The 26759-nt window shown below is 42.8% G+C and overlaps 1 protein-coding gene across 1 annotated transcript; it reads right to left on the reverse strand.

Annotated features, from left to right (window-relative positions):
• Positions 1-5478: 5478 nt before the first annotated feature.
• Positions 5479-24763, reverse strand: LOC138638487 (retinol-binding protein 2-like). Its single transcript, XM_069727820.1, has 4 exons — positions 24608-24763; positions 7618-7796; positions 7416-7517; positions 5479-5651 (listed from the first exon to the last, which is right to left on the reverse strand). The coding sequence occupies exons 1-4, from the start codon at positions 24678-24680 to the stop codon at positions 5598-5600; spliced, it is 408 nt and encodes a 135-aa protein (XP_069583921.1). The 5' UTR covers positions 24681-24763; the 3' UTR covers positions 5479-5597.
• Positions 24764-26759: the final 1996 nt, after the last annotated feature.

Genomic DNA, 26759 nt, shown 5'->3' on the forward strand with positions numbered 1-26759 from the left:
CGGCTTTGCCAGATTTCTACTTATATTATCTTGCCGGCCAGGCCAAGGCGATAAATAAATGGATGCCTAATAATTCCCTGCCTAACTCGGAGAGCCATTTGCTCCATGGTGCCCGGGCTGATTGTCCACTGGGGTTTCTAGAACTAGAGAAAGTTAATGCCCCCCGTTTGCTGCAGTTGCACCGGCTGGCACGATCAATATGGAGACAAATTAAAAAAGTTACTGGATTTGTAGATGTAGTGGCTGAAATGCCTCTATGGAATAATAGTTACTTTCCGGGACTGTTGAACCATCCATCCACTAATTTTTGGATCTCGCATGGTGTTCTCTCGGTGAGAGATGTATATAACCAGGGGGTCTTTGCATCCTTTGTACAATTACAGAATACCCACAGTGTTCCGAGGTCTCAGTTCTTCCGTTATTTACAGCTAAGATCAGCCTTTCAATCACATATGCGGAGTATGGGTGGGGATCGAGCTATTTCATCCTTACCTTTGATAGGTATTCTCAACTCACAGGGCCCTCAAGGACTTATTTCCTCCTTATATACTTATTTGTTGTCCATGGGAGATGGGTCTACTATAAATTCCGTCAAAGGGAAGTGGGAGGGACTTCTTCCTGATGTATCGGGAGAAGAATGGGAGGATATTTTGGAGTCCCCAACTAAAGTCTCTCCCTCAATTAATAATAAAATGACTCAATTATATATTCTGCATCAGTCTTATTTGACCCCGGTACGGCTTTTTAAAATGGGCCGCTTCCACTCGTCGGATTGCTTGAGGTGCCATTCGGGTGATGCGGATTTCATCCACATGATTTGGAAATGCCCTGTTATTCGTCAGTATTGGAGTGAGGTGACGTCTTTTTTAACATCCTTATTACTGATCCCTGTCCCACTTGAACCACTGATCTGCTTATTTGGGGTGTGGGATGCGGAAGCTTGGGATCATTGCACCGGAATATTTCTACGAGAGTCACTTTTTATGGCACGAAAGGTGTTAGCATTACGATGGATGGGTGGTTCTTGCCCGTCTCTCAGAGCCTGGGTTGATCTGGTGAATTCGATTATCCCGTATGAGCGTACACTATATCAAAACAGAGGATGCCCAGGCAAATTTGAAAAGATTTGGGGTAGATGGAACTCCTCTTATAATACTTTATAATCCTCATTAGCTTGGCTACTATGTGGAGGTTGGGCTCGTGGTTTGGGGGGCATCACTTACGGGGTGAAATCTGTATTAATTTTCCTTTGGCGGCGCATTATTGCTATTGTTAAGTTAATGTAGTTAAATGTTGTATACTAGGTGATTTATAAGACGTCAGTGATTTAACATACACAGTTTGTCACTTTTGTAATACTTTTAGATATAATAATGCATGACCCCTATCTGTATTTCATACTGTTACTAATAATGACAAATGCAAACGTGTGTATTGTGCAGTTTATTCTGGAATTAATAAACGAATTTAAAAAAAAAAAAATTTATCCATCCCCTGCGATGGTGAAAAGGTCAGGCCCCTCGTAAGCACTGACATTTCAATGGAACTTAACCGATGTTCAGATAAATTTATAATTTGTAAGGGATCATCAGCTGTAGAGTTGTCATACTTACGGGCGTCATTGGTGGTCTCAAGGATTACTTGCGATTCTTTTTCTGTTGATTGTGGTAAACTGGCCTGTAACCTCCATTCCTGGTGATCCGGGTGAAGAGATTTGTGTCTCCTCCGCCCACGCCTGGTCCTGGCCCTACTTCTGGCTCGCTTTCCGCGGAGGATAAATAATCACTCGATGACTGTCTTTCAAAAGTTGAGCCGTTGTGAGCTGGCTCACTGACATTAGCTTTAAAATCACGGCCCCGCCGCTGATTCCCCTGATGTCTCCACTTAAAGGCCATTTTCCGGTCAAAGTCTGACTTGTCCCTCAGAAATTTGGACCTCTTCTCGATCATATTTATCCAGAACCTCTTTTAATTTTGCCTTAAAGGGCTGGATTTGTGACACTTCATCAAATTTACTGAGATCACTCTCCAGACTTTTGATCTCCAATTTGACCTGGCCCAAGAGGTCCCTGTCATGTGAAACCAGTAAATTAATCAAGATGTGTGAGCACTGCAAGAGACCCCCCTCCCAAGTGGCCCGAAAACTATCAGAAGGCTCCCAAGCAGGAAAGATAGGAATTCTCAAACCTCTTGGCACCAATTTCAATTTGAGGTATTTCTCCAAACACCTGATGTTCCATAATAGTTTGATCCCCTGTTTCTGGGCCGCCATGAGCTTCGAGGTAACACGTGTAAAGTCCGAGTCAGGACAGCTCTGTACATTATCCATAAAGGCTACAGAAGCCGAAGCCCTCCATGCGGCTTCTCTAGTATCCCAGTCCATCACGCACACGCCAGAAGGCGTCCAGCTGAGAACTGCACAAAATGAGAAAAAATATATTAATAATATACACAAACGGTCCTAATACACCGTGTGCTGCCAAGCAAGAAAGAACATCAAAGGGATTTTCAAAAAATGGAACCCAAAATCACAGAAAAGCTGGCGCACTCAATTATTACTGATGGAAGAACAATGGGGGTGCGAACACAAGTGGCTGAGACAATATCAGAACAACCAGAAAAAGAGGCCACTGAAAGATATTCGCACACGACCAATAATGCGTATCAAAAAGGAATAACTTTATTGGAAGCACAATTTTAAAAACAGTTAAAAACAATACAAATGACACCTGCCCCCCCCCCAGACCTGTACAACACTGTGTATACTGCAGATATGGCACAAAAATTGTAACAGATACTATACAAAATATTACATATGTACAGCTATTGGAACACACTGCAAAGGATCAAAGTGCAATACTAGACATGGGTACAACCACAAGTAGAGGACATCAAGACTCAATATAGAGAAGTTATTCCTTTTTGATACGCATTATTGGTGGTGTGCGAATATCTTTCAGTGGCCTCCTTTTCTGGTTGTTCTGATAACGCAGTCCGTTAACGCTGCTATTAACCCTGTGTGACCAACTTTTTACTATTGATGCTGCCTATGCTGGCAGCTGTCTGTGAACGTGCCAATGATGTCCCTGGTGTGCTCATTAGGAGACAATTCCGGAGACTACCATGGTAGCACATTCACTCCTGACAGGCTGCTTACAGTTGCATGAGAAACATTCAGCGTGCGATTTCCGTAATTCCATGAATTTTTTTAGTTTCAATGTAATTATTTAGTAGTGAATATATTGCCCAAATGAGTGACTAATGTAAAGAGCTGTGTCATGTGACTGACCTGAGAAAGAGATGAGGTATATGTTACATGCCAAGTCCAAGTCCCATGAAGAGCTTTCCTTAGTTTGCAGATATATATATATTTTTTAACCAACAAGATAAGTAGAAATGGATGGCACTAGGGCGACAAAATGTAATCAGGACTTAAAGCGGATTCCCAAGTTGCCAGGTGTCACGCATGCTGGGGGTAGTGGTGCTCTGCACGATAATGAAGCATGAAGAGTTCATATGAGCAGTAGACAAGAAATCTGCGGCACTCACCCAAATGTAGCAGTGAAGACGTGAAACTTTAATGGAGAAAATACATCAATATTACATCCATCTGGACATAAGGTAAGCAGGAGAGTGCGGTAATGGAGCTTGGACGACAGCCGTTTCGCACGTGATGTGCTTCGACGGGTCCAGGTGGTAGATTACTACACGTCATTTCCTTATAAAGGTTCCATGACGTGTAAGCATGAAAATAACAACTTCAAAAAATGTTCAAAAATTACGTGATAAAGTGACATAGTAGTGCAATAATCTACATACAGAACATACAATTCTAAAGGATCCTTCGTTAACATCATATTCGAATATACTATATAACTATCAATATTCTCATAGTATTATCTGTGATACAAAAATTATTTTATTTTTAATTTTTAACAGTACCATGACCTCTAATATTTTATAAAAATCCAGACATATCAAGTCTGTCATTTAGACCGATAGGTCCCTGGGCGTTCGCATTGAGAATCCATTTAGCTTCTTTTTGTAATAAAAGTTTGTTCTGATCACCTCCTTGCTGGGGAAATTTAACTATTTCTATCCCTGCAAAACTAAGAAGGTTAGGATTAGCATCATGTTTGTCTCTCATATGTTGAATAAGTCTAAGGCATCCTTTTCCTGTTTTAATCGAATTATAATGTTCCTTGAAACGAACAATTAGCGGTTTCATCGTTTTACCGATATAAAAATATCGGCAGGGGCAGAACAGGACATATACTGTATAACAAATTTACTCTTACAAAAAATAAAATCTTTTACCATATGAGTGATAGAACCTATCTGCAAGGGATTCTTAGTTATATGAAGATGACAAAATTTACAATTGCCGCATTTATGATTTCCAGAAGGCATGTTACTAGCTAACCAGGTATTTTTTTGTTGTGAAACCATTTTATTATGGACCAATAAATCAGCTAAATTGTGGGCACGTTTATAAGCAAATCTCGGAGCCTTTTTATAGATGGACATAAGCTCTTTGTCACTTTGCAACACATGCCAGTTTTTTCTGATCGATGCATGTATAACTCTATCTAGATTGCTATGTTTGAAACAGAAAGAAAAGTTATTATTATCTGTTTTTTCAGAATGTAATTAATCGATATTTTTATTCTTATTTTTATTCTTCCTTTTCAAAAAATCATATTGCGTATAATTATTAATACGAGTTTCTGCTTCTTTTAATAGCTGATCAGGATAGCCTCTTTTTAAAAAACGAGATTTTAATTCACTTATCTGCTCATTAAATGTTATATTACTACTATTGATCTTACGTAGTCTAACCATTTGGCTATAATGCAGCCCTCTTTTTGTGTGTAACGGATGAGCACTCTCAAAGTGCAAGATATTATTTGTTGCAGTTTGCTTTCTAAATACCTTTGTTGAAATATTTCCTTCTCTAATTTGTATTTCTACATCCAAATATTCGAGATTATGATTCCCGAAACATGAAGTAAACTGCATATTTTCATTATTAGAGGTTTTCAAATAACTAACAAAATTATTGAACTCTATCTCATCACCGTCCCATATTATCATGATGTCATCTACAAATCTAGTATATAGGCGAATATGTTTCAAGAAGGGATTATTAATATTATTAACATATGTCTTGACATCATGATAATATGGGACGGTGATGAGATAGAGTAGATCCAATGAAGAAGCACATTGAATACACCCTAGGGTGGCCAGTAGCCAAGGCAATGAGCAGAGCGCAATTGTATTAAAAATTGTCTTTATCAGCAGTTTGCCATTTTAACCATTTAAGAACTTATGACAGCGCCTTTATGGAATACTGGGAGATTTCAGATCTGAAGACAGCAGAATTGTAAATGCCGCTCTGGAGGATAATACTGGCTGTTCTATGGTGAGGATGCATTTTTATGTCTAGGAATGATTGATTACACTCATACAATAAATGTTAGACTTTCTTACAAACGTCTTTATTTTTTATTAATAAAATGCACATGACATTTATCACAGATGTATCTACACTAGAAAGAGAAAAAATGGCAGTTTGCAGACAGTCCGGAGCGCTGCTTAGTTCTTCTTTTTGAAAACCTGATGGCAAACTTGATCCTCACAAAACAGGTCCTGAAATATAAAGGTACAGTACGGTGAGTAACGCTGGGGTTCACACAGATCTTCAGCACATGCTGGCAGTGATCAAGTGGATTATTCAGTATTATCCACCCTCTGATTCCACACTCCGGCTGTAAGTGGGGATACACAGTGTGGGGCTGTCCCACCAGAGCATGTTTGGACTGACCCACAGTAGAGCAGGAGAATCCTCTGGTGGGCCTCCGTGCTAAAGTGTGGAGAGAACATTGTGCCCACGATGAGGCCGATTCATCCAGACGGGTGTAGCGCACCATTTAATGAATACAGCACTCCTGGGTGGCGTGTGCCTCCACGTGCCGTGCCAGAAATGCTACTCCAGTCATTGACACACGGGACGTCTGGGGTACAAAATGCTGACACGTGATGAATTTGATGGGTGAGTGTGGTTACGCCTCATACTGCCCACGCGCCTACCCAGCTCCGCCAATTTTGGTGAAGCTGATTACAACTTATCCGAAAACACCAAAAGTTGCCAGGTTCCTGTACAAGTCCCCGTTATGTAAAACCTGCTACTTTTCAAAGCTTTTAATTAACTTTTCTGGCATAAAAGCTTTGATATATCAGCCCCAAGTTATATAGATCACAAATGATTGCCTATACTGGATGCAATTGTAGCAAAATATTAGGGTCTCGTTCACTCACGGGCAGCAGAGATCCTGAAAATGAGTTTGCTTCTCAGCGCCACTAGACTACAGTTATCCATTATATAATGTTTCTATGTTTAGGTGTAAAATACAACTTTGCATAGGATGACACTAAAACCTTAAAGCCGATGGACTCCTTCAGGGGCATTTTTTTTCTTCAGTGCAATTATTTTGGGTAAAACTAATTTTTGCAATTGGATTTTATTAATACTTTTGCCCCTTTGAACTTTTCGCGTCTTTAGTTTCTGTACATTGCTGTCTGTAGAATGAGTTAGGCTACTTTCACACTAGCGTTTTCTGCAATCCGTCACAATGCGTCGTTTTGCAGAAAAAACGCATCCTGCAAAAGTGCTTGCAGGATGCGTATTTTTCCCCATAGACATGTATTGACGACGCATTGCAACGGATTGCCACACTTCGCATCCGTCGTGCGACGGATGCGTTGTGCTTTGGCGGACCGTCGGGAGCAAAAAACGCTACATGTAACGTTTTTTGCCCCTGACGGACCGCTTTTTCCGACCGTGCATGCGCGGCCGGAACTCTGCCCCCACCTCCCCACACCTCACAATGGGGCAGCGGATGTGCCGGAGAAATGCATCCGCTGCCTCAGTTGTGCAGTGCGTTAAACGCTAGCGTCGGAATCTCTGCCCGACGCATTGCGACGGGGAGATTCCGACGCTAGAGTGAAAGAAGCCTTAACTGAGAATCTGTCTCTGCTCGGAGCTTTTAGTTGCGATTAGTTTTTATCTGGAGCTCCTGTAGGCGCTTTATGACCACTTCAAAGTTCAGCTCAAAGTCCTTGTGTTTAGTTGTCATAGATCAGATGAGAGGAGCAATTTTCCTGCCAAGAGATGCAGAAATTGTGCAGAAATTTCTGGACCAAATACTTAAGATAAGAGTTATAAACTCCCTGTCAGAGCAAGTTTCACTGACAGATTCTCAGTTAACTCATTCTGCAGCAAGTAATGTGCAGTGAATCAAGCAGCCTGGTGAAAAATGTTTGACATAAACTAAATAATATAAATTATTTTGGCCCATAATAAATGCATTTAAATAAAAATCAATGTTCCTGAAGATGTGCTTTAATTCCTACCGAGAACAATTTGTCTCCCTCGATCCATGACTTCCAGCCGCGGTTATTCTTCTCGCCCTTCTGGACACAGACAAGTTTGTCCCCTTCCCAAGACACCAAGGTCTAAAAACAAGAATATAACATATAACAATCATCATCAGTTTCACAAATGTGAACAGTGAAAAATAGAATTTCTGTCCATAGACAGTCGGCGCGAACGGACCTGCACCACGCGATTGTCCAGGGTTTTAGTCTTCTCCTCAAATTCTTCCCCGACTGTGAAGTCGACCTCGTAATTCCTGAATGTGCTGAGGGTCTTTGTCTGAAACTTATCTCCATTTTGAATTATTTCTTTAGTCTGGGTCAAATGAGCAGCAATCTTCCGGGTGGCAAAGTCAATATCTGCAGAGTGAAGGGAACATTCAATCAATCATCATAGTGCTGCCGTCCAAGACCTGTGTGACTTGAGCAATAGTCTGATCCCTGTATTTACATGCACAGATCTTTTTCCTATCATTAGAATAATATTATTGCAAAATAATGCAATTTCCATTGTGATCACAATCATTCAATACCAGTGTTTGGACTGATCAGATGATGGGCAGATATAATCCCAGAATATTTTCACAACTTTCAAATAAGTGTGCATTTTCTGAAAATACCAGCAGAGGGCGCCACAGAATGGTGTTTGGTAGCCAAAAGTAATTTATCAGTCCCAAGTACTACAAGCCACAGACTGTCTTACCTAAATGTGTCCTAAAAAGAACCTGTCATCAGGATCAGGCACCATAAACTAAAGGTACATGCATAAAGGCGCTGTGCTGCTGGTTTACTAGGTGCCTTCACTGCAGAAATCCGCAGCCTGATTATTCTTTAATTCCCATTAGAAGTTTTGGTGCAATAAGCTGTTCCTGCATCGGGATGGGCCTGTGGGCTGGGACTGTAGATAGGGTCTTCACCTCTGTCATGCCCCTGCAGCTGTCTCTGGTCTAAGTATCTTCATAATGTTAAAAATTATCAGCCGGCTCCGTGGTAGCCGCGGGCAGCACTTGCGCAGAGAAATCTGGTTGCAGGCTGCAGCAAAATGGCACCGGTGTGATTTTATGATTTGGATACATGCGGTCATGTGGCACCCCTAGGGGTATTTGCCACAAAAATAGTTACTGACACTAGACATAAATACTAAAATAGCAAAACTGCACTACCACCTCCGGCCAGAAGGGGGAGCTCCAGAGACTCCCCTTAATCCATTCTGGTCTGAGAGAAGAAATGGCAGTTGGGCTAAGGAGCTGATAGTGAGAGGTCATACAGCTGAATTTCTAACAGCCCTATGACGGTTTCCAGGCCCAAATCACCGGCCTGAGGAGAAGAGGGACAGAGAAAAGGGACATTGTGAGAACCGGGTAGCATTAATCACTACCCAGAACAGGCGCAAAGACGGATACCGGATCCGTGGCTGTATTCATTATATATAATACAGCAACCGGAAAAACGTGAGGTGATATCAGCTTCACTAGGGCCGGATGCAGCAACAGACACAGAGTTCAGCGGTACTCCCGGAGGGGGTAAGCCGATAAAAGGACTCGGGTTGCCCGTCGAACCAGGACCCGGAGGGGACAGATTGGGCCGGCAGCCAGTTCACATACAGCAGCAGGGCCACACAGAAATTGCGCACTATAAGAGGCGAAGACCCCGGCAGGGTCAAAGTAACTCAGAGTTCCCATACAGACTCCGGTGACAGGACTGGTTGTAAATCCTTTTATGTTAAAGTAAACTGGTTAAACGTTTCAGTGCCTCAGTCTTTCATTTGGACAATAGCCATCTATCCAGGATCGGGATCGTCACCGCTGGGAGAATCTGCTGCTGATCAAGTAAGTGCCTGTCCCCTCACGATACCCCTTACACTGTGCATTGCCTGAGGCCACAGCACCGGGTCAAGCCCCCCGTGACATCCCCCTCAAGAGACAGACCCCATTGGTCCGGTGCTGGGTATCCCGGTCTCTCGGGCGTCACAATTGGCGTCACGAACAGGATCTAGCCAGCCCGTATACCGGGTATTGTGTGCCGTGATTGGAGCCCAAAACTGTGAAAACTTGGATGAAAAATCTTGAAAATTGACTTTATTAAAGAAAAATCCATTCCCCATTGAAAACTATTGAAATTGACTTTTCCCCATTGGTTATAATGGAGTAAAGATGGCCGCCATCCCCTGAGGTAATCACTTCATAACCGTTAGGCACGAGACTGTTAATTGAGCTACGCCATTACCTGAGCCCCAGTCTAACTGAAAAACTTCAGAATCCGCCATTACAGAGCGCGGTGGGTGGGAGCAGCAGGGGGCGTGTCATTGTGGGCGGCACCAAGCTGAGCGCTCTGACATCAGAGCAAGGGGAAAATCGATCCTGCTGCACAGCGGAACGAATCTACACTATCCCGACGGAAGCGGAGGACCGGAAGGGTCCGGATTAACTAAGGGGGCACAGTATGTCGCAGCACGGAGACGCCGCAGCACCCGGCGACGCTAATGCAGCTGAAAGACAGAGTGTCGATAGAGAGTCCGGTAGCGCAGCGGTGCAAGGAGTGGCGCCCATCATGCCAGTGCTGATGCCATATACCCCGGGTGGCCCATGGCTTCCAATGTATGAAGGTGAGCCTAATACCCTTGACGATTTCAGAGAAAAGATGCTGGCCCATTTTGACATGTTCCCTGTGGGTGAAGTCCAGCGTGTTAGTCTCCTGATGATGCAGTTAAGTGGCCATGCTAAGCGAGAAGTCACAGCATGGGCAGCTGATCTGAAAGGCACTGCTGAACGCATATTTGCTGGATTAAAATCTACATTTGAAACCACTGCCAGCAGCAAAGCTAAAGTACGATTCTTTAATTGCAAACAAAAAGTTAATGAGGGCGTGAGAGACTTTGCCTTAAACCTGCAGGAAGCCCTTAAATCACTTACACTGGCTGAACCCATTTATAACACCGGAGCGGATAAACTGCTAAGAGATCAATTTATTGAGGGACTCTACACCCCTTCTCACCGGGGGCATGTGAGCATGCTTGTTTTTAAGAACCCTGAATTGACATTTGCCCAATTAAAGGAGAGCGTTATACGTCTCCAGCTGGCAGAGGCACCTCGGGATCAGGATCCTGCGCAACTCATGGCAGAGGCTCCTCAACAACATGGAGTACCAGTGACATCAGCTATGTCCGGGGCCATTGCTAAGCCCCTGGGGCCCAGTACTAATGAGGCTCTTCAACAAAAGCTTGACTCTTTAACTGATGTTGTTGCTTCAATGGCTAAAACCATGCAGGAGATGAGAGGACCCAAGATGGAGTTGTCAAACCGTAGAGAAGGTGTTCCATGGATGAGACCCCGGAGATACCCGACATGGAGAGGACGACCCATTATCCCTATCGTGCTGGACGGAATGCCCCTCAACGCTTTGCTGGACACAGGTTCCCAGATTTCATCTATACCGTATATCCTTTATAAGAGGTACTGGGCTGATGCAGATATTGATAAAGGGCCCTCTGATGTTGAACTAGATATATGGGCCAGTAATGGTAAGTTGGTACCGAAACTAGGATTCAGGGAGATGACCATAAAGATTGGTAAAGTAGAATTGAAGAAACAGGGTATAATTGTTGTTGATGTTGACCGGCGGAACTGTGAACCAACTGTATTGATAGGAATGAATGTGTTAGAGAACTGCTTTTCCGAAGTCATTTCTGTCTTACAGCAAATTGTTGAAACTGCCCAATCCTGCCAGCAGAGAGTTCTCCGGAGGGAAATAAAAGTATTGATGTTAAGGCAACAGGTAGAAGTTGCAGGTGGAGAAATCGGCAGTGTGAGGGTAAGTGATTCAACGTCTATTGTAATCCCACCAAAAACAGAAATGCTGGTATGGTGTAGAGCAGCCATTGGTACTAAGGGACGAGATTATCAAGCCTTAATAGAACCAGTGTACACCGACAGCAGGCCCACTATACTCACAGCACGAGGGATAGTCGAGGTACACCGGGGACGAGTGCCGGTACGACTTTTGAACTGTGGAGAGGAAGAGGTCACTTTGCCAAGGTATGCTACAATGGCAAAGCTATATACTGTTGACAACAATGCCATCACAACCATTGAGCCCTTAGAACCAACCTGTCAGGTGGAAGTCAACGGCTCAGATGGAGAATTGGAGGATTGGTGCCAACAGCTACACGTGGTCATAAATTCAACACCTACCCATCAAAAACAAGGGGTGTATAGGCTAGTGACGGAATATGAACAAGTCTTCAGTAAACACCCATTGGACTTCGGACGGATAGAAGGGGTAGAACACACAATCCCCACCGGTGACCATCCCCCAATAAAAGAAAGATATAGACCCATACCGCCCGCTCACTATCAATGTGCAAAAGATATGCTGAGGGAGACGAAACAGGCCAGGGTAATAAGAGACAGCTGTAGCCCCTGGGCGGCCCCTCTAGTGATTGTCAAAAAGAAGGACGGAACCATGAGAATGTGTGTAGACTACCGGCGGATTAATAACATCACCCATAAAGACGCCTACCCCTTGCCTAGGATAGAAGAGTCCTTGACTGCTTTGAAATCTGCTAATTATTTTTCCACCTTAGACTTAACAAGCGGGTATTGGCAAGTCCCTGTGGCTGAGAGAGATAAGGAAAAGACGGCATTCACCACACCAATGGGTCTATGTGAATTTAATCGCATGCCGTTCGGACTCTGCAACGCATCCGGTACCTTCCAGTGGCTGATGGAATGCTGCCTCGGACACAAGAACTTCGAGACCGTCCTCCTGTACCTAGATGATGTGATCGTCTACTCAAAGACTTACGAACAACACTTAATAGACCTGGCAGAAGTGTTCGAAGCCTTATCCAGGTATGGCATGAAAGTCAAGCCATCCAAATATCACCTTCTCAAGCCAAAGGTACAGTACCTGGGACACATCGTGAGTTCGGATGGAGTAGCACCAGATCCCGAGAAAATAAGCGCCATAAGGGATTGGCCAAGACCTACCAGCGCAAAAGAAGTGAGACAATTCCTGGGATTGGTGGGTTACTATCGCAGATTTATAAAAGGATTTACCAAGTTGGCAGCACCCTTGCAAGACACCTTGGTAGGGCAGACGAAGAAACCTTCAAACCGAAACCCTCCTTTTCAGTGGAACGACGAAAGGGAAGATTCCTTTGAACAACTAAAGAAGGCACTAACCGGAGAAGAGGTTCTGGCATACCCAGATTACCATCAACCTTTCATCCTCTACACCGATGCCAGTAATGTGGGACTAGGAGCGGTGCTGTCACAAAAGCAAGAAGGTCGGGAGAAAGTCATCGCCTTTGCAAGTAGAAAGCTCCGGCCTACTGAAAGAAATCCAGAAAATTATAGCTCCTTCAAATTGGAACTACTGGCAGTAGTTTGGGCTGTGACGGAACGTTTCAAACACTATCTGGCCGCTGCAGAATTTATTGTCTATACTGACAACAATCCGTTGACCCACCTGGACACAGCCAAATTAGGTGCGTTAGAACAGCGATGGATAGCCCGGTTATCTAATTACAACTTCAAGATCAAGTATCGAGCAGGTCGCAAGAATGGAAATGCCGATGCCCTATCCCGGATGCCACACTTGAGAGATGTAGAAGAAGAAACGGGGGAGCTTGAAGAAATTGAACTACCAGCCTTCCATCATCCCAAGGCAAAACATCATCAGTCAAGTACCTATCAGAAACAACAAGAGGTGAATTTTAATCCGTTAGCACACCATAGATGGGCTGACACCCAAGACAGCCATCCGGCTGTGAAGTTGGTGAAGGAACTGTTAAGTGAGCAAAGTGCATATCCCGATGAGGATGCCCCAGAAGAGACGCATCAACTCTGGAAAGAGAGAGGCAAAATGTTCCTGTATCAAGGGAAGCTCTGTAGAAGGTACACCAATCCGAAAACACATGAATTGGTTTGGCAAATTATCGTGCCTAAACAAGATGTCAAGATGGTCCTCGAAGCTTACCATAATGGTGCTGGTCACTTCGGTTGGAAAAAGTTAGAAGTACTTCTAAGAGAAAGATTTTATTGGGTCAGGATGAGAAAATCAATCGAACAGTGGTGCAGAAATTGTGGCCCGTGTAACCTCAGAAGAAACGATCAAAAGAACCAAAGAGCACCACTGCAGCCCATAATCACCAAACAACCACTTGAACTTGTAGCCATGGACCACGTGAAGTTGACACCAAGCCGGTCCGGCTATGTCTATGCCTTGACAATCGTGGACCATTATTCACACTTCTTGGTAGTAGTACCCGTAAAAGATCTGACAGCAAAAACAGCAGCCAAAGCGTTCCAAACGTACTTTTGTAGACCCCATGGATATCCGGAACAGGTTCTCACCGACCAAGGTACAGCCTTTGAATCAGAGATCTTCAGAGAATTCTGTAATATGTATGGTTGCAAAAAGATCCGGACGACGGCCTATCATCCACAAACAAACGGCTTATGCAAGAAGATGAACCATATTGTAATAGACCTACTAAAGACTTTACCTCAGACAGAAAGGAATCAATGGCCAGAGAAATTGCCTGACTTGGTGGATCTGTATAATCATGTCCCGGTGAGCTCCACCAATTGCACCCCAGCTTACCTTATGCGTGCAAGACCCGGCCAATTACCAATCGATCTAGAAATGGGAATTCTGAAACCAGACGCAGAAGTCCAAGACTCCAATTGGGATATCATACGGCAAAAGCAGTATCGCCAAGTGCAAGAGAGTGTGGAAAGAAGCCTTCAGCAAACTAGAGAAAGACAAGAGCGAACTTTCAACCAGAATGCTCTAGCGACCCCATTAAGACCGGGTGACCAAGTGCTCAAGAGAAACCGTCGAACCAATAAACTAGACAATCAGTGGGAAGCCGTACTCTACACAGTTTTACCAACAAGAATGGATAATCCTAAAATGTGTCTCATTAGCAAAAACGGAGGCTTAACATCTGTACTAGTGTCAAGAGACAATCTTAAAATATGTCCGGAAGCATTGAAAGAGCCAGAAGTTGTCCAGCCAGAACCAGAAGTTATTCAACCCATGCAGGTCCAACCAGTAAAGGAAAAAGAAGAGGAAATGTATCACACCTGTATAGGAGACTTTCCCAAAACCCTTCTAACATACCATGGTGCAGTAGTGGTTCCCATGGTGGCCTTTTACCCAACACCGAACCCAATACCAGAAGTCCCAAGACAGGAAGAGGCTGACCCCGTACTACGGGAGGTTCCAGGCCAGGAAGAACAGATTCCTGATCAGAGTAATCCCATTCATGGTGGACTTGCCAACTCCATAGTCGTGGAATTATCTTTAGCAGAGCGGGCAGATACTACATCCGCAGTAGACAGTAGTACACCACATGAAGAGACACCGCTATTACGTAGATCACAGCGTAGTACCCAGGGTCAATTACCGGCCAGGTATGCGGATTACCAACTATAAAACTATAGTCATTGTTATCATTCTGCAACGTTTAAGCCCAGTACCTACAGAGACTTGTCTGTATGAACTTATTGCATATTCTTGAACTTTTTATCAGCCCGGAGGCACTAAATTAAAGCTCCGGAAAGACTGCTTTTTGAACTTTGCTTTTTGCTCTTTTTGTAACATAGTAACATAGTAACATAGTTAGTAAGGCCGAAAAAAGACATTTGTCCATCCAGTTCAGCCTATATTCCATCATAATAAATACCCAGATCTACGTCCTTCTACAGAACCTAATAATTGTATGATACAATATTGTTCTGCTCCAGGAAGACATCCAGGCCTCTCTTGAACCCCTCGACTGAGTTCGCCATCACCACCTCCTCAGGCAAGCAATTCCAGATTCTCACTGCCCTAACAGTAAAGAATCCTCTTCTATGTTGGTGGAAAAACCTTCTCTCCTCCAGACGCAAAGAATGCCCCCTTGTGCCCGTCACCTTCCTTGGTATAAACAGATCCTCAGCGAGATATTTGTATTGTCCCCTTATATACTTATACATGGTTATTAGATCGCCCCTCAGTCGTCTTTTTTCTAGACTAAATAATCCTAATTTCGCTAATCTATCTGGGTATTGTAGTTCTCCCATCCCCTTTATTAATTTTGTTGCCCTCCTTTGTACTCTCTCTAGTTCCATTATATCCTTCCTGAGCACCGGTGCCCAAAACTGGACACAGTACTCCATGTGCGGTCTAACTAGGGATTTGTACAGAGGCAGTATAATGCTCTCATCATGTGTATCCAGACCTCTTTTAATGCACCCCATGATCCTGTTTGCCTTGGCAGCTGCTGCCTGGCACTGGCTGCTCCAGGTAAGTTTATCATTAACTAGGATCCCCAAGTCCTTCTCCCTGTCAGATTTACCCAGTGGTTTCCCGTTCAGTGTGTAATGGTGATATTGATTCCCTCTTCCCATGTGTATAACCTTACATTTATCATTGTTAAACCTCATCTGCCACCTTTCAGCCCAAGTTTCCAACTTATCCAGATCCATCTGTAGCAGAATACTATCTTCTCTTGTATTAACTGCTTTACATAGTTTTGTATCATCTGCAAATATCGATATTTTACTGTGTAAACCTTTTACCAGATCATTAATGAATATGTTGAAGAGAACAGGTCCCAATACTGACCCCTGCGGTACCCCACTGGTCACAGCGACCCAGTTAGAGACTATACCATTTATAACCACCCTCTGCTTTCTATCACTAAGCCAGTTACTAACCCATTTACACACATGTTCCCCCAGACCAAGCATTCTCATTTTGTGTACCAACCTCTTGTGCGGCACGGTATCAAACGCTTTGGAAAAATCGAGATATACCACGTCCAATGACTCACCGTGGTCCAGCCTATAGCTTACCTCTTCATAAAAACTGATTAGATTGGTTTGACAGGAGCGATTTCTCATAAACCCATGCTGATATGGAGTTAAACAGTTATTCTCATTGAGATAATCCAGAATAACATCCCTCAGAAACCCTTCAAATATTTTACCAACAATAGAGGTTAGACTTACTGGCCTATAATTTCCAGGTTCACTTTTAGAGCCCTTTTTGAATATTGGCACCACATTTGCTATGCGCCAGTCCTGCGGAACAGACCCTGTCGCTATAGAGTCACTAAAAATAAGAAATAATGGTTTATCTATTGCATTACTTAGTTCTCTTAGTACTCGTGGGTGTATGCCATCCGGACCCGGAGATTTATCTATTTTAATCTTATTTAGCCGGTTTCGCACCTCTTCTTGGGTTAGATTGGTGACCCTTAATATAGGGTTTTCATTGTTTCTTGGGATTTCACCTAGCATTTCATTTTCCACCGTGAATACCGTGGAGAAGAAGGTGTTTAATATGTTAGCTTTTTCCTCGTCATCTACAACCATTCTTTCCTCACTATTTTTTAAGGGGCCTACATTTTCAGTTTTTATTCTTTTACTATTGATATAGTTGAAGAACAGTTTGGGATTAGTTTTACGCTCCTTAGCAATGTGCTTCTCTGTTTCCTTTTTGGCAGCTTTAATTAGTTTTTTAGATAAAGTATTTTTCTCCCTATAGTTTTTTAGAGCTTCAATGGTGCCATCCTGCTTTAGTAGTGCAAATGCTTTCTTTTTACTGTTAATTGCCTGTCTTACTTCTTTGTTTAGCCACATTGGGTTTTTCCTATTTCTAGTCCTTTTATTCCCACAAGGTATAAACCGCTTACACTGCCTATTTAGGATGTTCTTAAACATTTCCCATTTATTATCTGTATTCTTATTTCTGAGGATATTGTCCCAGTCTACCAGATTAAGGGCATCTCTAAGCTGTTCAAACTTTGCCTTCCTAAAGTTCAATGTTTTTGTGACTCCCTGACAAGTCCCCCTAGTGAAAGACAGGTGAAACTGCACAATATTGTGGTCGCTATTTCCTAAATGCCCGACCACCTGCAGATTTGTTATTCTGTCAGGTCTATTAGATAGTATTAGGTCTAAAAGTGCTGCTCCTCTGGTTGGATTCTGCACCAATTGTGAAAGATAATTTTGAACTTTCTTTAGACTTTATATTGGTAACTCCGTTGGAAAAATGGAACTAAATTCTTGGACACAAAGTGCAGTGCCTTTCCTAGTACCTTCAAGGATATAACTGTATTAATGGACGCTATTTGAAGTGACTTTTTACAGAACTCTATTTTTGTTTCCTCGAGTGGTTTTTGTAACTTTTCATTTTTAAGACTCTGTACATATTAATTGTTATTTCAAAATGTTATCGTCCCACACTCCCGGAGTACTGTTCTTAACTAAGGGGGAATGTGGCACCCCTAGGGGTATTTGCCACAAAAATAGTTACTGACACTAGACACAAATACTAAAATAGCAAAACTGCACTACCACCTCCGGCCAGAAGGGGGAGCTCCAGAGACTCCCCTTAATCCATTCTGGTCTGAGAGAAGAAATGGCAGTTGGGCCAAGGAGCTGATAGTGAGAGGTCATACAGCTGAATTTCTAACAGCCCTATGACGGTTTCCAGGCCCAAATCACCGGCCTGAGGAGAAGAGGGACAGAGAAAAGGGACATTGTGAGAACCGGGTAGCATTAATCACTACCCAGAACAGGCGCAAAGACGGATACCGGATCCGTGGCTGTATTCATTATATATAATACAGCAACCGGAAAAACGTGAGGTGATATCAGCTTCACTAGGGCCGGACGCAGCAACAGACACAGAGTTCAGCGGTACTCCCGGAGGGGGTAAGCCGATAAAAGGACTCGGGTTGCCCGTCGAACCAGGACCCGGAGGGGACAGATTGGGCCGGCAGCCAGTTCACATACAGCAGCAGGGCCACACAGAAATTGCGCACTATAAGAGGCGAAGACCCCGGCAGGGTCAAAGTAACTCAGAGTTCCCATACAGACTCCGGTGACAGGACTGGTTGTAAATCCTTTTATGTTAAAGTAAACTGGTTAAACGTTTCAGTGCCTCAGTCTTTCATTTGGACAATAGCCATCTATCCAGGATCGGGATCATCGCCGCTGGGAGAACCTGCTGCTGATCAAGTAAGTGCCTGTCCCCTCACGATACCCCTTACACTGTGCATTGCCTGAGGCCACAGCACCGGGTCAAGCCCCCCGTGACATCCCCCTCAAGAGACAGACCCCATTGGTCCGGTGCTGGGTATCCCGGTCTCTTGGGCGTCACAGTCACGTGCCAACTAGACGTGTGCAGCCTCACTCAATACAGGTGAACTGAGCGAGGCCGGACACTTCTAGTTGGAATGTGGCCGAAGTATACAAATCACATACTTGTAATCACATCACTGGCGAATTCTGACTGCGCTCACTGTGGACTGAGATAAATACCAAATGAAGAGAAAGGAGGCATGCACAAGACGGGGATCACCACACCATAAATAGTACACATTCAATAAACTTTATTAAGACAAGAAGCACTGAACACTGCAAAAAGACCGGTAAAAACATTTAAAATAACACACATGGTAAATACAAAGACCCGTAATAGGGTCAAGCCCTGGTCCAAAACCCCACACCACACAATATAGCTCGATACGACTAACTGGCTCATAGACTGGAAAAACACATAATAAAGTCCTAGAATATAATAAGGACAAGATCCGTAATATGGTAAAATATTAAAGACTAGAAATGGTAGAGAGTAGTTCTAAGCCAAAAACTAACATATGCTAGGCAAGCACAAAGTCTAATAGACAGCTATGGATAAATAGGGTCTTATCTTAAAGGCAAAACCTAGTCCAACCTCATGATACAGGTCCAGCATAAGAGCACAGAGATCGTACCAACTAGGTACTAGAAGTTTCAGGTAAAGAATACAACCTGAGCTAGAAAGAGTCCAAGCCCCTATAGGGAGCCATGAAGCAATTTTTAAATTCCCTCTACTGGGACTTAAAGGGGTTGCCCAGGCTTGGGGCAGAAGTCTGCAGTCACTGTATGTAACTGTATGTAACTTCAGGGGCAGTAGAAGCCAGGTTTCCTGGCGACACGCGTTGGGCGTTCAGTGCCCTGGCCATCCCCCTCCCTGCTTATCCCACATTGCTTCATGTCTCCCTATGAAGCAATGTGGGATAGGGTTTTTTTAGATAGGGATCTAAAAGGTTTTGCCTTTTAGATAAGACCCTATTTATCCATAGCTGTCTATTAAGATACCTTCACACATAACGATATTGTTAACGATATCGTTGCTTTTTGTGACGTAGCAACGATATTGTTAATGAAATCGTTATGTGTGACAGCGACCAACGATCAGGCCCCTGCTGGGAGATCGTTGGTCGCTGAATAAAGTCCAGAACTTTATTTCGTCGCTGGACTCCTGCTGACATCGCTGGATCGGCGTGTGTGACACCGATCCAGCGATGTCTTCACTGGTAACCAGGGTAAACATCGGGTAACTAAGCGCAGGGCCGCGCTTAGTAACCCGATGTTTACCCTGGTTACCATCCTAAAAGTAAAAAAAACCAAACACTACATACTTACCTACAGCCGTCTGTCCTCCAGCGCTGTGCTCTGCACTCCTCCTGTACTGGCTGTAAGCGTCGGTCAGCCGGAAAGCAGAGCGGTGACGTCACCGCTCTGCTTTCCGGCCGCTGTGCTCACAGACAGTACAGGAGGAGTGCAGAGCAGTCGTATCGAGCTATATTGTGTGGTGTGGGGTTTTGGACCAGGGCTTGACCCTATTACGGGTCTTTGTATTTACCATGTGTGTTACTTTAAATGTTTTTAACGGTCTTTTTGCAGTGTTCAGTGCTTCTTGTCTTAATAAAGTTTATTGAATGTGTACTATTTATGGTGTGGTGATCCCCGTCTTATGCATGCCTCCTTTCTCTTCATTTGGTATTTATGTGTTGCTTTTGGCATGTGATGGGACATCCCCTGTAGTGGTGCCCGCCTGCACTTATTATTAAACACTGTGGACTGAGAAGATCCACAAGTCTGCACTTACATACAGTGACTGCAGACTTCTGCCCCAAGCCTGGGCAACCCCTTTAAGTCCCAGTAGAGGAAATTTAAAAAGTGTGATGATGGGGCTCAGACTGGATATACAATGTCACTATAACTAGGAGGTAGCAATGCTGTCCACCGGGTTCATCACTCCTGGCGGATATGGCAGACTTTTAGAAGTTTGTGCAACTGGAAATCAGTTCACACATCTGAATGACATTTCTGCAGCAAGTGCATAAAATTTTACAACACTTACCTAGATGCAATTAATCTTCCACATGACAGCATACGCATATTGAAGGGGTAGTCAAGGCTTGGGACAAAAATCTGCAGTCACTTGATGTGACCCTAGCCTGCCGGCATTGCCGGTATGAGTGGGTGGTCACATGAGCGCATGTATGCAGTTTGCTTACTTGTGGTCACGTGCTTCTTTCCATAGAAGTGAATTGTGAGAATTCGGACATATCTAGTGGGCATGTGACCCGCTCACACAGGCGATACTGGGGAATCGTGACAATGTGCACATTCCCTATCATTACTTAGAGGAGTTGTGGCACCATTTTACTTCAGGAGCACAAAGCTCCCAGACCTCCCACCTTCCTGCTTGCTCGAGGGCAATATGCTCCTGATGTGTGAGAGATTGGATCAGAGTCATTGTCACACAACTGGCCAGAACTGTGAATCCTCCAATGTGGCAAGCAGAGGTGGAATCGGAGGACATTAGGGGCTCTGGAGCTGGCCGAATCTAGCACTCTGCCCAGCAGTACTTGTTGGCTCTGAAAGCATGGAAGTGCACACTCCTAGTCTAAGTCACCAAGCGATAGACTGCAGCGGTGGCTGGTGAACCCTAAAATTATCCAACACCTAACAAACAGATCTGGTTCCTGTAACACCTGGGAGCAGTAGTGTATGAAAAGGGTGAGAACTGTAGACACATGAGCACACTCCACAAATGCAAGTTACCATGAATTGCTGTAAGTCCGATCCAGTGCAGGTATACAACACGGATGTTATACATTGCCACAGATCCACTGCACTTCATGGTAAACTGTGGTTTTGCCCGTGCAGCACAATTCAGATGCAACATGTGATCCTGAGCCAAACCCTGCACCTTTACCTATACTGCTGCATGAATTACAAGTGCTTCTCACAAAATTAGAATGTCATCAAAAAGTTAATTTATTTTAGTTCTTCAATACAGAAAGTGAAACTCATGTATTATATAGAGTCATTACAAACAGAGTGATGTACTTCAAGTGATTCAACAACCAACGTATTACACCATGGACTAAATTAAAGCTTTAATAAAACTGAGGCGAGGAATATGAAAAACATACGGCTTTATTATTTAAGGTGCCTATGATTACATATCAAAAATAAAAGAGTTTTTATATTAATCCATTATACAAGAAATAAATAGATTTTTTCATAAAAATATATATCAAAAGTAATTAATAAGATGCGCACACTGACAAAGTATATATGATGAACAAAATTATATATATATATATATATATATATATCTTTACAATACTGGAACCACCAACAGGGTAAAATATGGTAAAATATATGTCTCCAACAAAAATTATTATTTTATAGCTGCACCAGAAGTTTAAATGAAAAAAAGGGGGGGGGGTAATAAAAAAGAAGGGGGAGTAGGTTCAATATTAATGTAATAATATGGGAAAACAAAAAGAGGAATATATGGTTGTATACACGACTGTGTTCTATATAGTAACTAAAGTGATAAGTGCGACCACTTGGCTGTTTCCAATGCCATTACAGTATCTCACAACCTATGTGTAAAAAGCAAAATCCTAAAAAAACTAAACCAAATAGTGTGTATATGTCACATAATGTGACCAATAAAGTGACCAAGTGCAAAATATATAAAAAAATATATATAAAAAAAGGGGGGAACCAATCAATCTAAAACCACATTCCAACCACTACGCTCAATCACTATCTGTTACAGGGAGCCTAACAACCAAGTGAAAGCAATCCCGCCACAATTATGGATACTATAGGTAAAATGTGCCTGTGCAATAAAATATTTAAACTATCATGGTGCTCACAATCAGAGATTAGGTGGTGCCACACTAATAATTACCTGAGGTGGTCCTGCCAGTGTGCGCGGTACCCGACGCGCGTTTCGGAACGTGTGTCCTTTCGAAGGAAGACCCCTGACGAAGGAAAGGACACACGTTCCGAAACGCGCGTCGGGTACCGCGCACACTGGCAGGACCACCTCAGGTAATTATTAGTGTGGCACCACCTAATCTCTGATTGTGAGCACCATGATAGTTTAAATATTTTATTGCACAGGCACATTTTACCTATAGTATCCATAATTGTGGCGGGATTGCTTTCACTTGGTTGTTAGGCTCCCTGTAACAGATAGTGATTGAGCGTAGTGGTTGGAATGTGGTTTTAGATTGATTGGTTCCCCCCTTTTTTTATATATATTTTTTTATATATTTTGCACTTGGTCACTTTATTGGTCACATTATGTGACATATACACACTATTTGGTTTAGTTTTTTTAGGATTTTGCTTTTTACACATAGGTTGTGAGATACTGTAATGGCATTGGAAACAGCCAAGTGGTCGCACTTATCACTTTAGTTACTATATAGAACACAGTCGTGTATACAACCATATATTCCTCTTTTTGTTTTCCCATATTATTACATTAATATTGAACCTACTCCCCCTTCTTTTTTATTACCCCCCCCCTTTTTTTCATTTAAACTTCTGGTGCAGCTATAAAATAATAATTTTTGTTGGAGACATATATTTTACCATATTTTACCCTGTTGGTGGTTCCAGTATTGTAAAGATATATATATATATATATATATATATAATTTTGTTCATCATATATACTTTGTCAGTGTGCGCATCTTATTAATTACTTTTGATATATATTTTTATGAAAAAATCTATTTATTTCTTGTATAATGGATTAATATAAAAACTCTTTTATTTTTGATATGTAATCATAGGCACCTTAAATAATAAAGCCGTATGTTTTTCATATTCCTCGCCTCAGTTTTATTAAAGCTTTAATTTAGTCCATGGTGTAATACGTTGGTTGTTGGTTCTCCTTTCGCAGTGGTTTTTCCATTGCACTTTCTCACAGTGCACCCTGATGGTCTTGGCTATATTATATTTTATATAATAAGTAATTATTAGTATTCTTATGAATATTGGGTGCATTGTGTTTTCTATAATTCAAGTGATTCAGCAGATGACATGTCTCCCCAAACCATCACTGATTGTGGGAACTTCACACTAGACGTCAAGCAGCTTGGATTGTCTGTCTCTCCACTCTTCCTCCAGTCTCTGGGACCCTGATTTCCAAGATTTCCAAGGTGTTGTGTGAAGTTTCCACAATCAGTGAAGGTTTGGGGAGCCATGTCATCTGCTGGTGTAGGTCCACTGTGTTTTATCAAGACCAAAATCAGCGCAGCCGTCTACCAGGAAATTTTAGAGCACTTCATGCTTCCCTGTGCCGACAAGCTTTTTGGAGATGGAAATTTCATTCTTCTGCAGAACTTGGCACCTGTCCACACTGCCAAAAGTACCGATACCTGGTTTAAAAACAACAGTATCACTGTGCTTGATTGGCCAGCAAACTCGCCTGACCTTAACCACATAGATTTGTCAAGAGGATGATGCGAGACACCAGACCCAACAATGCAAACGAGCTGAAGGCTGCTATCAAATCAACCTGGGCTTCCATAACACCTCAGCAATGCCACAGGCTGATCCTCCTCCATGCCATGCCGCATTGATGCAGGAATTGATGCCAAAGGAGCCCCGACCAAGTATCGAGTGCATATACTGAATATACATTTCAGTAGGCCAACATTTCAGATGTTAAGATAATTTTTTCAAGCTAGTGTTATGAAGTATTATAATTTACTGAGATAATGAGTTTTGGGTTTTCATTGGCTGTAAGCCATAATCATCAACATTAACAGAAATAAATACTTGAAGTAGATCACTCTGTTTGTAATGACTCTATCTAATATATGAGTTTAACTTTTTCTATTGAAAAAGTGAAATAAATTTACTTTTTGATGATATTCTAATTTTGTGAGATGCACCTGTATCTCAGTGAAGCCTCGAACGTATGATACAATTCCCAAGTAAGCACGAACCTTATTCTTAAGGACCCTCAATAACCCCCAAGTATCATCACATTTTTAAAACTGAAGAAATTTGGAATACCTAGTGCCTTCATGTATCCATCAAAGTTGTCGTTGGTCTCCATGACCCAGGTGCCATTGTAGTCTGCAGGCATGATGATGTTACAGAGAGGAGGTACTGCACAGACAGTGAGGATGGGCGGACTACAAGGAAACTATTCTCACAGTGACTTATATACCGTGGAGTGAGGGCTTCCTGGGATCCAGATAAATGGGTTTCAAAGTCACAGTTTAGTTGACAAGAGACTTTACCTCTAGTAGTAAGTCCATAGGGCGAGTCTAGAATATTATCAGTTTGATTTCATATTTTATTGCAGGAGTGGACAGAAGCGGTGAGACATTAGTCATCGTAGTTGTCGACAATATTTTAACCCTTCAGTGACAGAGCCAATTTGGTATGTAATGACCAAGCCAATTTTTACAATTCTCACCGCTGTCCCTTTATGAGGTAATAACTCTGGAACGCTTCAACGTATCCTGTTATAGACCTGGTGGTTAGGAGCACCCGGAAAGACCAGATGGTTAAACTCACAGGACAAGCTCTGGGAAGTGGGAACTCTGCTGACCGCAATCCCTAATCCTATCACACACACTAGAAATAGCCGTGGAGCGAACCTAACAGGCCTAGACGCCTCGTCACAGCCTAAGGGCTAGCTACCCCTAGAGATAGAGAGTAAAGCCTACCTTGCCTCAGAGAAATTCCCCAAAGGAAAAGGCAGCCCCCCACAAATATTGACTGTGAGATAAGATGAAAGTCACAAACACAGGAATGAAAGAGGTTTCAGCAAAGGGAGGCCAGACTACCTAAACAGACAGAGGATAGAAAAGGTAACTTTGCGGTCAGCACAAAAAACTACAAAAGACCACGCAGAGTGTGCAAAAAGACCCCTGCACCAACTCACGGTGCGGAGGTGCCACTCTGCCTCCCAGAGCTTCCAGCTAGCCAGACAGAATCATATTAGCAAGCTGGACAAGAAAACAAGAACAACAAAATAAACCAGCAGGGACTTAGCTTCTGCTGGAGTAGACAGGTCATCAGAAAGATCCAAGAGCGAACTGAACCAGTACTGGAACATTGACAGGTGGCATGGAGTAACGATCTGGGTGGAGTTAAATAGAGCAGCCAGCCTAAGAATTAACCAGGTCACCTGTGAAAGGAACCTCAGAACCAGCAGCTCCACTCACAGCCACCAGAGGGAGTCCATGGACAGAACTCGCCGAAGTACCATTCATGACCACAGGAGGGAGTTCCAAAACAGAATTCACAACAGTATCCCACTGATTCTGAGACTAGTTTTTCATGACATATCGTACTTCATGTTAGTGGTAATATTTCTTTGATATAACTTGTGTTTATTTATGAAAAAAATGTAAATTTGGCAAAAATCTTGAAAGATTTTGAAATTTTCAAACTTTTACTTTTTGTACCCATAAATCAGGAAGGGGTGTCACTCAAATTAGTTAATAAATAACGTTTCCCACATGTCTACTTTACAACAGCACAATTTTGGAAACATATTTTTTTGTTAAGACGTTATAAGGGTTAAAAGTTGACAAGCAATTTCTCATTTTTCCAACAAAATTTGCAAAACCATTTTTTTTAGGGACCACCTCACATTTCAAGTGAGTTTGGGGGGTCTATATGGCAGAAAATACCCAAAAGTGACACCATTCTAAAAACTGCACCCCTCAAGGTGCACAAAACCACATTCAAGAAGTTTATTAACCCTTCTGACAGGCTGCTTACAGTTGCATGAGAAACATTCAGCGTGCGATTTCCTTAATTCCATGAATTTTTTTAGTTTCAATGTAATTGTTTAGTAGTGAATATATTGCCCCAATGAGTGACTAATGTAAAGAGCTGTGTCATGTGACTGACCTGAGAGAGAGATGAGGTATATGTTACATGCCAAGTCCAAGTCCCATGAAGAGCTTTCCTTAGTTTGCAGATATATATATATTTTTTATCCCGTAAACCTGTTTAAATGTTAGTGTAGGGTCAGGGTGTTAATATACTCACCGATCACCGTCTTCACCAGTATCCATTACAGTTCCGCTCCTCTTCGGAGACACATGACAGCAATTCTGACTCTCCGGATCACACAGCGTTCTATGGCCTTCGTTAATTAAGGCCAACGTTGTTCACACAGGTCCTCATGAGAGAGCGGGGTGGA

This window comes from Ranitomeya imitator, chromosome 5 (genome assembly GCF_032444005.1).
Source record: "Ranitomeya imitator isolate aRanImi1 chromosome 5, aRanImi1.pri, whole genome shotgun sequence".
In the NCBI taxonomy this organism is placed as follows: Eukaryota; Metazoa; Chordata; class Amphibia; order Anura; family Dendrobatidae; genus Ranitomeya; species Ranitomeya imitator.